General features: G+C 49.8%; 1 protein-coding gene across 6 annotated transcripts in view; it reads left to right on the forward strand.

Moving 5' to 3' along the window:
- The first annotated feature begins 1557 nt into the window (after nt 1-1557).
- Ubash3a (ubiquitin associated and SH3 domain containing A) overlaps nt 1558-13158 on the forward strand; it is a 35286-nt gene continuing 23685 nt past the window's right edge. For 2 of the 6 annotated variants that reach the window (XM_028885078.2, XM_028885079.2), the window contains exons 1-5: nt 1558-1740; nt 4082-4135; nt 8381-8567; nt 9745-9943; nt 12824-12993. In XM_028885078.2, coding sequence (XP_028740911.1) covers nt 1628-1740; nt 4082-4135; nt 8381-8567; nt 9745-9943; nt 12824-12993 — 723 coding nt within the window. In that variant the 5' untranslated portion in view covers nt 1558-1627. Of the gene's footprint in view, nt 1741-2804; nt 2868-3364; nt 3990-4081; nt 4136-8380; nt 8568-9744; nt 9944-12823; nt 12994-13158 lie in introns of those variants that run through there. The other 4 variants (XM_037199797.1, XM_037199796.1, XM_037199795.1 and 1 more) reach the window with 4 other exon arrangements.

The following is a 13158-nucleotide window of genomic DNA, read 5'->3' on the forward strand; positions in this document are numbered from 1 at the left end:
GCTGGCAATCCACTGGCGTGTACTGGTCTTGCCAAAGGGAAAATAAAGAACCTTTAGCCTGACCTCACACCATACACAAAGTGGTTTCTAACCGGCATTGAGCTAAACAGGAATGGCCGCAACAGCAGACTTTTCTAGAACAGAGAGGAAGACGCCATGTTCACCGATGCGGATAAACAACGTTTTCTCAAACAGGGGGCGGAAGATGCCAACCAGAGCTTCCACAGAGTGATTGAAAAAATAAAATAAAATAAAATAAAAACCAGCAGCCCAAGGGCGGAAACAAGAAGGGAGATCCAAGCAGACTCTTCCCCCAGAGAGGCTAATCCTAGGCCAGCAAGCCTGTGCCACATCAGTGGTGTCCCAGTCCTTCGGGGAAATTCGAATTGCAACCGCATCGTGAGATGCTTCTGTACACAGACCAGAGGGCTGAAAACGCCAGGCTTCCCATCCTCTGCTGGCCAGAGGGCAGACTGTCACCTCTGCCTGTATCGATGGAGGAAAAAGACGCTGTCTAGCAGGATGTAGCGACAGCAGTGAATGAACTACAGAGCAAGCAAGAGCATGGCTAACTCCCACAGACATCATTTCAAGCCAAGAATCAGGACACAAAGAGCCAAAGGGTTGAAGCACTTGCCTGCCGTGCTTGGGACCCTGAGTTCAATTCCTGACACCACAAAAGAAAGAAAAGAAGCATGCCGTGACACTGCACGTGTTCCAGTGTTCTAGCAGCATGAGGAGATTTGTGGGGGAGGGGGAACCCACAAGAAGAGGCTGGGTGGGGCAGATCCTCTGGGGGAATGGAAAGTTCTGGAACAGGGTTTCATAACCTGCATTGCTTGCACTGGACAAGTTTGCTGTACAGACTGTCCTGGGTACTGTGGCAGCTGGCGGCAGCTGTGGTTGACATCCACTAGTTGTCACCATGTTCCTGCCCCTCTCAGATTTTGACAACCACAGATGTTTCCAGACACTGCCAACTGTCCCTTTAGAGAGGGGTGTAAAATGAAAATGCCCTAGGTTTTACATTGTGGTTTCATTGGTCCTGGGGGAAAGAGGGAATGTGCTCACTTTATGGAAATTCCTCATGCTACGTACATAGCACTGGACTTTAAAAGTTCTTACTTAAAAAAAAAAAAAAAAAAAAAAAAGTCAATAAAAATTTAAAAAAACAAAAAATGTTTTTCTAAGACTTTACAGCAAGCAGGGACAGTGCAAGGAGTGAATTTCAGGGTCTTGTCTGCAGACATGGAGGGAGGCTAAGGTCCAGGGTGGCTTGGGGTGGGTGCCCAGTGGAACCCACGAGAGAAGCCTGTTCCAGGCTTCTGCTTCCTCCACCTTCTCAGATATCCCTCCTCCCAAACGCTTCCCAGGTACACAGCAGATCCCAGTGATGAACTTCAAGGCAGACCCCGCTGCGGAAGCAGGTGGGTTTGGAAGACGCCGCTGTGGACCCACCGGGAGAATTCAAGCCCAATCATTGTGCAAACAGGATATTCGCTTGTGTCAGAAAGATCAAACAAGCCTTGAGGTTTTTCTTCACAGCCTCAGCCTGCCTCCTTCGCCGCCCTCACTTTATCTGGTCCTGGCAGCGAGCAGGCGCCTCTTGCCCGGCAAGCAGGAAGACATGGCTGCGGGGGAGACGCAGCTCTATGCCAAGGTCTCCAACAAGCTCAAGGGCCGTAACACCTCCTCGCTCCTGGACCCACTCCTAGCCATGGGCTTCCCCACACATACCGCGTGAGTACTTGCCGCGGCCAAGGCCCTCCAGCCTGGCTTCCCTGCCCGAGGTAGACCCCTCCCCTGCACCACCTGCCACACCAGCCACTTGATAAGCAGATGTTGCTGACTTCCTGGTAAAGTGGTCACCTCACAGTGAGAGACGGTGTCTCAAAAGAGGGCCCCTTCCTCCTGTTTATACCTGGGATGGTCTTGACCCTTGAAAGATCAGCTCTTCCCCCTGACTGATAGAGCCTCTGAAACATGTGCACAGTGGAAGCCATGTGGGTCTCCGGCTGCCCACTTGTGGAGTTTGGGGGGAGAGTGAGGGCAGATGTAACTCCTGCAGATCAATGACTCCAAAGGTGAGGCTCAGGGTATCTGACTCTGATATGAGCTTCTATGGCTAGGACTCCCTGATAGAACTACCATTCGAGTTTCTAAGCCACCCAGGGAAAACCATTTGTCTCTAGGGAAAAATATCTGGAATATCCGGTAACAAAAGAAAATGGGTGAGAAATTCCAGAGATGGCCAGACTGGGCACCACCTGGCTCGTCCAAGTCTCCACGCACAGAGAGGGCAGAGATACTGCTGACCATGATCACATCATCCATTGCAAGTCCGCTTCTTAGCTGTAGTCCTTATTCCTAGGGAGACACAAGTAAGAAGTGTGCTTCTGGGAGCCCAGGGCTCAGGGAGTGAGCTAAGCGCAACCTTCAGTGAGATAAAAAAGACCCTGGCCAGTGTGGAGGACATGGTATTGAAGCTAGTCCCTTCTCCTAATATCAGGAGGGGCTTTGTTGTCACCAAATGGGGAACAGAACCCAGTCCATCAGGAAGCCATCAGTCACTTGTTCACCATCCCGCCGCAGATGAGAATACCAAGGCCTAATGTTGGGGAATATTATTTTAAGGTGTGTTATTTTTTATGTTGCATTTGTTTAACTCTGTGAAGCTGTGTTACTGTGCCTGCCTAAAACACCTGATAAAGAGCTGAACAGCCAATGGTGAGGCAGGGGAGAGAAATAGGCGGGGCTGGCAGGCAGAGAGGATAAATAGAAAAAGAAATCTTGGAGGAAAAAGAAGTATCCTGAGAAGGAGGAGGATCATCAGGAACTAGCTCCCCAGCTACCCCACCAGTAATGGAGTAAGAAAGAAAGGGATACAGAAAAAGAGAACAGGAAAAGTCCAGAGGTAGAAGGTAGGCAGGATAATTTAAGGAAAGCTGGCAAGAAACAAGCCAAGCTAAGTAATAATAAGCCTCCATGTGTGATTTATTTGGGAACTGGGTGGTGCCCCCCCCCAAAAAAGAGTTAAAAACAAAAAAACAAACAAACAAAAAACCAGCAACAGCCTAAAGAATACCCTGTGGCGAGCCTAGCTCAGGAGCCAGCTCCCAATGCCTCCCAGGGCCACCGTTTTGCTGCTCAACCCGTGTGGTGGGCTTGCCTTCAAAATCCCCGCTAGCTCAAACAATAAACACCGACATGTCTTCATGCTCGCTCTCAGGCGGGGCTCGGAGTAGGGCCCATGGCATGGCCTCTCGTCATGGCCTCTCCGGGTGGCTACCTCCCCACTGATCTTCACACAAATAGCTGTAGTTCTGGGTAGCACCACGTTAGGTTCCAATGGGGACCGCGGTATCAGCCAGTGACTGCTGGGTCTGTGGGCCACTCTGCTCTGTTTAGCCTACCTCAGTCAAATTCAAGTCAACATATCTACATCCCAGGTCCCAGAATGAATACGACCCATGGAGCCCCGAGGAAAACCCCAAGGAGCATTTGAGAGTTGGGGGGACACAGGAGAGGGATGTGGACCAGTCTGTCCAGTGGTTGGGTCAGGGATGCTTCCTGCTGAGCAACTGGGGTGGGGCTGCATGTGTGAGGGAGGCACATGAGAGTCCGGAGTACAGCCCGCCCCAGCTGACTTTAGCAGCCACAGGGAGATAGGATTGGGCTTTGTTGCAGGGTAGCAGGGTGCAGAGAGAAAGCAAGAGAGGACAGAGGTCTTGAGTTCTAGGACTCCAGGGCCCAGGAAGAAGAGGTCAAACCGTGGGAAGGGGATGGGGGTGGGGGGCAAGTTGGGACATGAATCACTGTGTGAAAGATGGAGATCGGGTTTGGGGATTTAGCTCAGTGGTAGAGCAATTGCCTAGCAAGTGCAAGGCTCTGGGTTTGATCCTCAGCACCGAAAAAAAAAGATGGAGATCTTGGCATAAGAGTAACTGTTGGGAAGTCCAGCAGCTTGGCCCTGGTAGGACACAGCATGGGTGAGCAACCACTTCACTATTAGAACTCACCCCTTCCAAAGGAAAAAAACAACTGGGCCTTGACCATCCTGTGTTCACGATCCGATCCGCAGGCTCAAAGCGCTGGCGGCCACGGGGAGGAAGACGGCAGAGGAGGCTGCAGACTGGTGAGTGGGATGGGAGCTGCAGGCCTACATGGGAGTTGGGGGACCCCACCCGGACTCTGTTCCCTGGGTGGGCCCTCGGGGATGGGGATTGTCTGTGATGTGTAGCAAAATGACACCCATTCCCACCCAACCCCCCCACCCTGAGCCCAGGGAAGTAATATTACCTTCCTTGAGATATTGAGAGATTTTCTAACTTAAAAGCCAGATTTAGGGCTCCAGCATGCTGGGTTCCACCCCTAGTGCATAAGCATAATCCAAATTTGACTCAAAAAAGGGTTTTTGTTTACGATATATGTTAAATAAGTAGGAAGGTGTCATTTTTGTTGATATAAAATTCACCAGCTGGCGTACTTTCAGGAGGGGAGGCTAAAATCTTTTTAGATTATGGATTAGCCTATAGAAAAATGTCTGCTGTAAATCAAACAGTGAAGGGGAAGATGAATAGGAATCTCACTTACACAACTTAAGTAAAACATAGCTCTCTGAACAGATGAAGATAGGTCTCTTCTGTATCCCAGAATCTAATCAGTATTTATATGTATAATTTAGCTATCATTTGGCTTAAAAGGGCTTATTGGGAAATGTTATCATTTGTACTATTTTCTACAGAGAAAATATTTTACTGTTTAAAATAACCTTGGACTTTTAAATTATAACCTGTTTTTATGTTCAGGCTGAGTATTATTTCTCCCAAAGTTGTACATAAAATGCTTTTACATTAAAAAAAAAAAGGACAAATACTATAGAATTGTATTACATGAAATATATAGACTATACAAATTCATAGAGACAGAAAGATTAGATGTTATCTCAAGACAGGGCAGAAAGGAATATAGAGCAATGATTTCCTAAGTATAGAATCTCTATTTTGTGTGATGGAAAAACCCCACAAATGGACAGTAGTATCAGGACACAATATTATGAATGTAATAAATCAATACAATTAATGTAATTAATGAATATCATAAATATAATTATTGAATGAATACTTCGAATGTAATCAATGAATACCACAAATGTAATTAATATCATGAGTGTAATTAATGGCTATTATCAGTGTAATTAAAAAATAAATTTAAAAAAATTTCGCCGGGCGGTGGTGGCGCATGCCTTTAATCCCAGCACTCGGGAGACAGAGTCAGGCGGATCTCTGTGAGTTCGAGGCCAGCCTGGCCTACAGAGCGAGATCCAGGACAGGCACTAAAACCACACAGAGAAACTCTGTCTCGAAAGAACCAAAAAAAAAAAAAAAAAAAAAAAAAAAAAAACTCACCACGCTATCAGGCCACTGCAGATGGGAGAATTTAAAGACAGTCATGAATCCCCATGGTATCTTGGGAAACACCTGGAAGGGGGTTAGGGAAGGATGAACCTCCTTAACTCCCACTCCAGTCACCTGCCCATCACCTCACCCTCCTGCCTTTGGGGGGTGGGGATCCTTACTCTTAGGAGCTCCTCCCGGCCTTGGTGTAACCTGACGCCATCCTTCCACCCCGCTGGGAAGTCCCTCCTGCTCTTATCTGAAGTAGCCACAGTGAAAACCAAACAGCAAAAAGCAGATCCTGGGCTTGGCTGTGGCTCCGTGCTGAGGGCTTGCTGAGCGAGTGCGAGCGAGCGAGCCAGCGAGTGAGTGTGCATGGGGACCTGGGTTCTGCGTTAGTTTCCTTTCCTGTTGCTGAGATCAAATGCCTGACGGGAACAACTTAAAGAAGAAAGGCTTATCTGGGAGTGTTTGGGTGTGCACTCCGTCATGGCGGGAAAGCCATGCAGCGGGAGTGTGAGGCAGCTGGTCTCTTCGTATCCACAGTGAGAAAGTTGAGAGCAATGAATGCATGAAGCACACTCAGGTACCACACACACACACACACACACACACACACACACACACACACACACACACACACACCCTGCTGGTGCTCAGCTCACTCTCTCCATTTTACCCAGCTCCATACCCCCGTGTCCATGGGATGGTGCCCCTCATTCAGGTTGAGTCTTCCTTCCTCAGTGGACCCAGCCTAGAAGTTCCCTCATGGACGAGCCAGGCACTTTGTCTTTAGGATTGATTCTAGAATCGAGCAAATGAACAACCAATATTTACCATCCCAGGCTCCATTCCCAGCCTTACCAAAACAAAACAAAAATTCTTCCAGCACTGGGTAGAAGCCTGTGAATGGATCTCGGGGTTCTGTGTTCTAGGAGAACCTCTTCTTATAAGACCACAGGCCAAGTGTGCACAGGCAGAGGGGGCGCAGGCAGGACTCACAGGCAGAGGGCGTGTAAGCAGAGGGCACACATTCAGGGCCTCCACTGGAGAGAGGAATGCCCAGAGTCCTGGCAGTCTGACTGAAGACTGAGGGTGGACAAGCAGGGTCTCTACAAGATGTGGGGAATGCCCAGAGTCCCAGCCTCCAGATTCAGACGATACACTATAAGCCCAGCTCAGTGCTGGGAGGGGCCTGGATGTCACCTGCCAGTAACAGCCTAGCCAATGAGACTCACCAAGGAAGAGGGATGAAGCCAGGTCCCCTGCACTTATCTGAGAGTAGTCCTGACATCCTACAGGAACTAGGGAAGCACAGATTACACCATTAAATCCAAAAGTACCTTGGATGCTGTTGGGATGGGGAGGAGGTGGGAGCCGCTCATGTCTGTGGCAGGCAGTGTGCAGTGTCCCTCAGCACTGGGAACGTGGGAAGTTGACCACCTAGCGCCACACGGTTCTACCTCTGTGCAGAGATCTTAAAGGATCAGATACACACGGAGCCCCTGATCACCGTGCTGGAAGCTTTGGAAAAGGGAAAGCAGTTAAAATGTCCCTGGAGGGTTTGGGGATTTAGCTCAGTGGTAGAGCACTTGCCTAGCAAGTGTAAGGTCCTGGGTTCGGTCCTCAGCTCCGACAAAAAATAAATAAATAAATAAATAAATAAATAAATAAATAAATAAATAAATAAATAAATGAAACATCCCTGGTTTTGGAAATAGCTGGAAGCAATGTTCCGTATGTGTAAGATGGTCATGAGGCAGCCCTGGAAAGCTTCACACTGGCAATATACCTGGATGTCTATTCTCCACACGAAAGAGCTCATGATCGATACAAGCACACACGTGTTGGATGGACCTGCTGCAAATACACCATTGGGGTGAACTCAGGAAAGAGGCACCAAGGGAGCCAAGAGGTGTGCAGGCCCCTCCCCTTTGAATATCACCATCAAGGGAATGGGTTTATACACAAGGTGTCAGCCCAGTGACAGCACCACACTTCCTAGCCCTAACATGACATCACAGGCAAGTGTCCGTCACAGGGAATTCTCAAAGCTGTAATCGCAATGCGTGCATGTTAAGCAAGCTAACGCAGCCCAGCTATTGCCTTACAGGGATTTTCCCATGTGAATTTTGGCCTGTGCTTCTTGCTCTTCCCCGGGGGACAAACAAATGTCTTAGGGCAGGATTATGAAGACACTGAGTGTTTTCCTCTGCACGTGCCGGCTAAGTAAGGGCGGCAGAGCTCTAGCCTGTGGTCTTGCTGCACTTCAGACACGTGGAAAATAGCCTTGAACCTTTGAAATAGACGCCTACGTTAACTTGACCAATAAAGAGAAATTGTTTCTTTTCAGTTTTTACCTGTTTGTGATAAACTTCTATTTGGTGCTGTGCATCCATTTTTCTTGTCTCTAGAGTGATTTTCTTAGCCAGGTGTGGTGGCTCACACCTGTAACCCCAGCAGTGAGGAGGCCCAGAGGAGCAGACTCACCACTAGACCCACCTGGGGTGTGGACAGCTCTGCCTCAATAAATAAATAAATAAACAAACGCTCTTTTAATCTAAATATTTCTTGAGTCAAAAAAAGAAGAAAAAAACCAGCAGTATTCACCTAAATTTTGTCCAGTCTTCTGTGGTTTCAAATTTTCCACTTAATTTGAAGTCTGTGGTGAAGATAAATTGTGAAAATTTTTCCGTGTTTCTATATCAGAAAGGTACCTAGACCAGGACTCTCCCGAAGACTGGGGTCTGAGCCCCTCGGTCTTTGGTTGCATAGGCAGACTTTAATGGGGCTGAGGACAGGTATGCATTGGTCTAGCCTGGAGCCACACAGCTCCACCACTGGACTCCATCTTTAAGGGATGGCCACAGCACCAATACGTTTCCGTGACAGCGGCATGCCCCTAACTCTGAGCTGGTGCCCCTGCTGTTGCATGTCCTCGATGGGGACAGCTCCGGTTGATATGATGGCATTTTCTGTTGCAGGCTGCATGGCCACTGCAGTGACCCTTCTCTGGATGACCCCATCCCCCAGGAGTACGCCCTCTTCCTCTGCCCCACAGGGCCCCTGCTGGAAAAACTCCAAGAGTTCTGGAGGGAGAGCAAGCGCCAGTGTGCGAAGAACAGAGCTCATGAGGTCTTCCCTCACGTGACACTCTGTGACTTTTTCACGGTGAGTCCACCCCAGAGGCCTTCAGCGCTCACCAATTGCAGCTGACGCCAATTGTCTCTAGTAACTAGGCAGCAATAGAACACAAACTGGTTTGTTTTAATCAAGACACTAGCATGAGCTGGCTCCTTGGTGGGGATCTTTTCCTTTCTCTGGCCAACTTCAATTCATCCTTCAGGACCCAATTCATTTTAGAATGTTCAGCTCCCCAGGCAGAAGGAGGTATAACCTCAGTACCTTTCTGTCAGTATCTCTAGGGTGCTATGAGGGTGATATGCCCCTAGGAAGGCAGATGCTGCCCTGGTCCTTAGCCACCGAGAGATTAGTGAAGTCCTGAACAAAGCAAGAGCCCCCTGAGTGATGACAATATTGAAGTATTGAAGAATACTGATTTGGGTTGGACATAACCAGGGTCTTCCCTATATCAGGGCCTGGCCCTCTGAGGAAAAAAAAAAAAAAGGTCAAGTCAGCAGCCTCCCCGGGCACCATTGCCAAGACAAGAGGATGCACAGTTACTGGCAAAGAGAAGGTCTGAGTACAAGGAGGAAGACCCAAAGCCATTTCCTCTATACCTCTGTCTGATGAGCTAGAGAATGGCCCGCCTGATCTCAGGACAGCCGGGCAGAGCCTTCTCCTGCCACTCCACGGTGCTAGAGGCATAATGTGCAAGAAGGAAGCTTCCAGAAGCTGTCTCCTGGGAAACAACACCTCCCGAGCATCCACAAAGCACCTCTGTGTGCCTGAGACTGAGAGATCTCTGGGGACAGAACTAAACTGTTGCTTTCTGGGGGTCTGAGCTGGGAGCCCATGGGGCACCATGAGCTTCCTCCGAGTTGACTGGAGACTTCCAGAAGCGAACACAGGCACACTGAGACAAGCAAGGAGCACAGAAGGAAAGAGGAGTGACTGGGGAGGTGACGGGGGACAGTGACAGGGGAGTTCCAACCTAGGCACATAAAGGAGATTATATTTCAGAGAGACTCTTACCCAAGATGCCTCAAATAACCAAGCAGAAAATATGGGGGTGGTGTCCCGTTACTCCATAACTGCAGGGGCTGCATAGGGAGTATCCCCGTGCCTTGGATGGAGAACAGCCCATAGTGACTAAGCCTTGATTCTCAACAGGTGAGTTAATTCAGCGAACACTGAGGACACCCATTCTCTGCTTCTCTTCCCTTAGTGTGAAGACCATAAGGTGGAGTGTTTGTATGAGGCTCTGAGGCGTGCAGGGGACAGGATCCTGAGCTCCTTTCCTACCCAGGTTCCTCTTGTTCTCCATTCTTCTATCAGCTACCTCGGCTTCTTCATCAACGACAGCCCTGCTGATGTCATCAGAGAATTCGCCATGGCATTTGCCACGGAGGCATCAGTCTTGGCAGGTAGGGCACCCCAGCTGTGGACAGACACATCGTACCCTTTGGGTCCCAGGAGAGCCATACCTAAGGCTTTGGTGGACTAGCTCCTGTCTGTGGTGATGGCTCTTTAATGTCCAACCTCCAGAGGCCAGTTTGGTTCTTGTCCAGAAACAGCACACCAGCCACTGCCCTCAGACAGACACCCATCTCCATGCCCCTCGATGGGTCTTGTAGGCCTCACCTTAAAAGGGGGAAGGAAGTTCCAGGGGTCTATATCAGTTGGGAAGAGTGCTGGCCTGGACATGAGGTTCAATCCTCAGTGCTATGTATCCCAGGCATAAGGTCTACATACCTGTAATCTGGAAAGCAGGGTGTGTGTGGGGGATCAGGAGTTCAAGGACATCCTTCACTACATAACAAGTGTGAGTCACACCTTTATTACATGAGACTCTGTCTGAGAGAGAGAGAGAGAGAGAGAGAGAGAGAGAGAGAGAGAGAGAGAGAAGGAGGGAGGAAAGGGAAGGGAAGGGAAGGGAAGGGAAGGGAAGGGAAAGGAAGGGAAGGGAAGGAGGGAAGAATGATGAGGAAACTACACTGCCCAGCAGGAATCCCTATCCAGCATCCCTATCCAGCATCCCTATCCAGCATCCCTATCCAAGATCCCTATCCAGCATCCCTATCCAAGATCCCTATCCAGCATCCCTATCCAGCATCCCTATCCAGCATCCCTATCCAGCATCCCTATCCAGCATCCCTATGCTAGTTTACACAAGGTCCCCTCCCACCAGGACCCTCAGAATGGGACCTTATTTAACAGCGGGCTCTTTAAAGATGCAATTAGTTAAGATGAGGTCACACTGGGGTAAAGTGACCCTACATCAATAACTGGTGTCCTGAAAAGAACACATGGCGATGACAAGGAGGCCACTTGACCACAGAGGCAGAGATGGGTGGGATAGAGCCATAACCAAGGGATGCCTGGGGCCACTAGGAGCTGGGTGACACCAAAGGACCCACCCCCAGAACCTTCAGAAGGAATGTAGCCCTGTCCACACCTGGATTTTGAACTTCTGGCCTCCAGATTTCTAAGACAATAAACTGTTGTTTTACGCCACCCAGTTTTGATATCCTGTTGCAGCAGGAAGTGAGTGCCATGCTCCCCCATGCTGGTGACCTGGAACTGAGCATTCTGCCTCATTGAACATGACCAGGGCTCTGTGTTGATAATAAGCCTCACTTCCTGGGAGAGCTGGCCCTGAGCTCTATCCATCTGCTGACCCCGAACAGGCTCTCCCTGCCTTCCTAGGTTATGCCTCAGTCTGACCCGAGAGAGGCGAGGAGACTCTCCTGGGATGACAGCTCAGAAGTGTCCTGAGTTCCTTCCTGCCCACACCAGCCCTCTCGGTGAAACTGAACCCAGGGACACAGGGCAACAGAGGAAAAACAAAAGCCTATTAAGAAGTCAGCATGACTCACCCCTGGGTCTCCGGGGAAGCCAGACCAGATCTTTTCCAGGCTGTGCTGACTCACAAGGGGAACCCACTCTCCCCAATTGCTGAAAAGGGTCACGAAAGGAATTTCCCATCACCTACACACACCTTCATGCCACCTTTGCGGGCTGCTTTCCCAGAAGCTTGGGGTTCAGGGACCTAGCCAGGGTCTAGCTGGTGCTAAAGTCCCCTGTGTGGAGAATGCTGTGGTGAACCTAGCATCATGGTGCCCGCACCTTCCAGAACTTTCATTAGGGGCATGACAAGTCCTGTTTGCTTCATGGCCTACACAGAGAGGTGGCAAGCAGCTTTAGGGCATTGAAAGTCCTCCGTGGACTCCAGAGTCTGGAACCAGCTCTCTTTGTCCTCAAGTCCTGACCATCAAAAAGGAACCCAAGTCAGAGCATGACTGCTAGTCAAGGCCCCTGTGGCGATGAGAACAAAGGTCTCTCCACAGCCAAATCTGTGCCATTCCTGTGAAGACACCAGACTGCCTCCTCAGAGTCTGAAATGCTTTGTGATCCAGCTGACCCCAGACCTGGCTGTCCCGGGGATGCCACTCTCTGTTCTTCATCAACCTGAAAGACTCACAAGCCAACCAGGAGCCAAGGGGTTCTCAAGGTTAGAGGCCATCCCAGAGACTGGGCCTCGGCACTGCCAGGACTGCCAGTGAGGAAAGGCAAATGAACATTAGACATGCTGCGGGTTTTACAGGCCATTGCTCAAGGAATTGTCTTCCTGAGACTCTGCTTCAAGCAAAAGGCACTGGTCTGGGGTGAGGATGTAGCTCAGAGGATTTGCCTAGCCACAGTGAGGCCCTGGGTTCAATCCCCGGCAACACACAAACCATGTACGGGAGTGTACACTTATGATCCTGGCACTCAGGAGATAGAGACAGGAGGATCACAAGTTCAAGGTCATCCTCAGCTACATAACAAGTTCAATGCAGTCTAGGACACATGAGATGCTGTCTCTAACTAAAACCGAAACAAAACCTAGTCCTGGAGTCTAGACCCTGTTGTGTGTGCACCAGAGAATGAAGGAGTCGTTCACTACATTTCTATCATTTAAACTAGCATGCAGACTAAGAGCTCTGAAGACCTGAGCCACATCTCTGTGCCTGCCTTTTGTTTTTCTTCAAAAACTCTGCAAGCATCCAACCACATCCTTCCTAACAGGGAGAACCCAGTCCTTGCCTTGTCGAGAAAACGCCAACACTGAGGAGCAGGCATGGTAGAACCCAGGCATGACCAGATAGGGTTTCTGTCTGTGCCAGGCAGTCAGGACTGACATTCGGGGACACCTTTCAGCACCCCTCTTCTCACCTGACACTCAGAATGGGTACCTAGCAGTCTATGTCCAGTCGACATTCAGGGTGAGATACTCAGCATCCTGCATTTTTTTGACTCCACAGACTGCAGCGTCAAGCCCTGCACCAAGCAGCTGCACCTGACCTTGGCCCATAAGTTCTACCCTCACCACCAAAGGACCCTAGAGCAGCTGGCCAGAGCCATCCAGCCCAGCCACACCTGCCAGTGGACAGCTGCCCTGTACTCCCGAGACATGCGTTTTGTGCACTACCAGGTGAGAGGACCCGGACTGCCTGGTGGGCTAGCCCAGCCTTGGTTGCTGGTAGGAGGTGAATAAATAAATGCTCCTCTGTCAGCACTCACTTCTACAACCCTCCCTGAAGAGAAGAGGGGCCTCCCCTCTGCTAGATCCCTCTCCTCGTGTGCAGTTTAGATGTAG

This window comes from Peromyscus leucopus, chromosome 16_21 (genome assembly GCF_004664715.2).
Source record: "Peromyscus leucopus breed LL Stock chromosome 16_21, UCI_PerLeu_2.1, whole genome shotgun sequence".
In the NCBI taxonomy this organism is placed as follows: Eukaryota; Metazoa; Chordata; class Mammalia; order Rodentia; family Cricetidae; genus Peromyscus; species Peromyscus leucopus.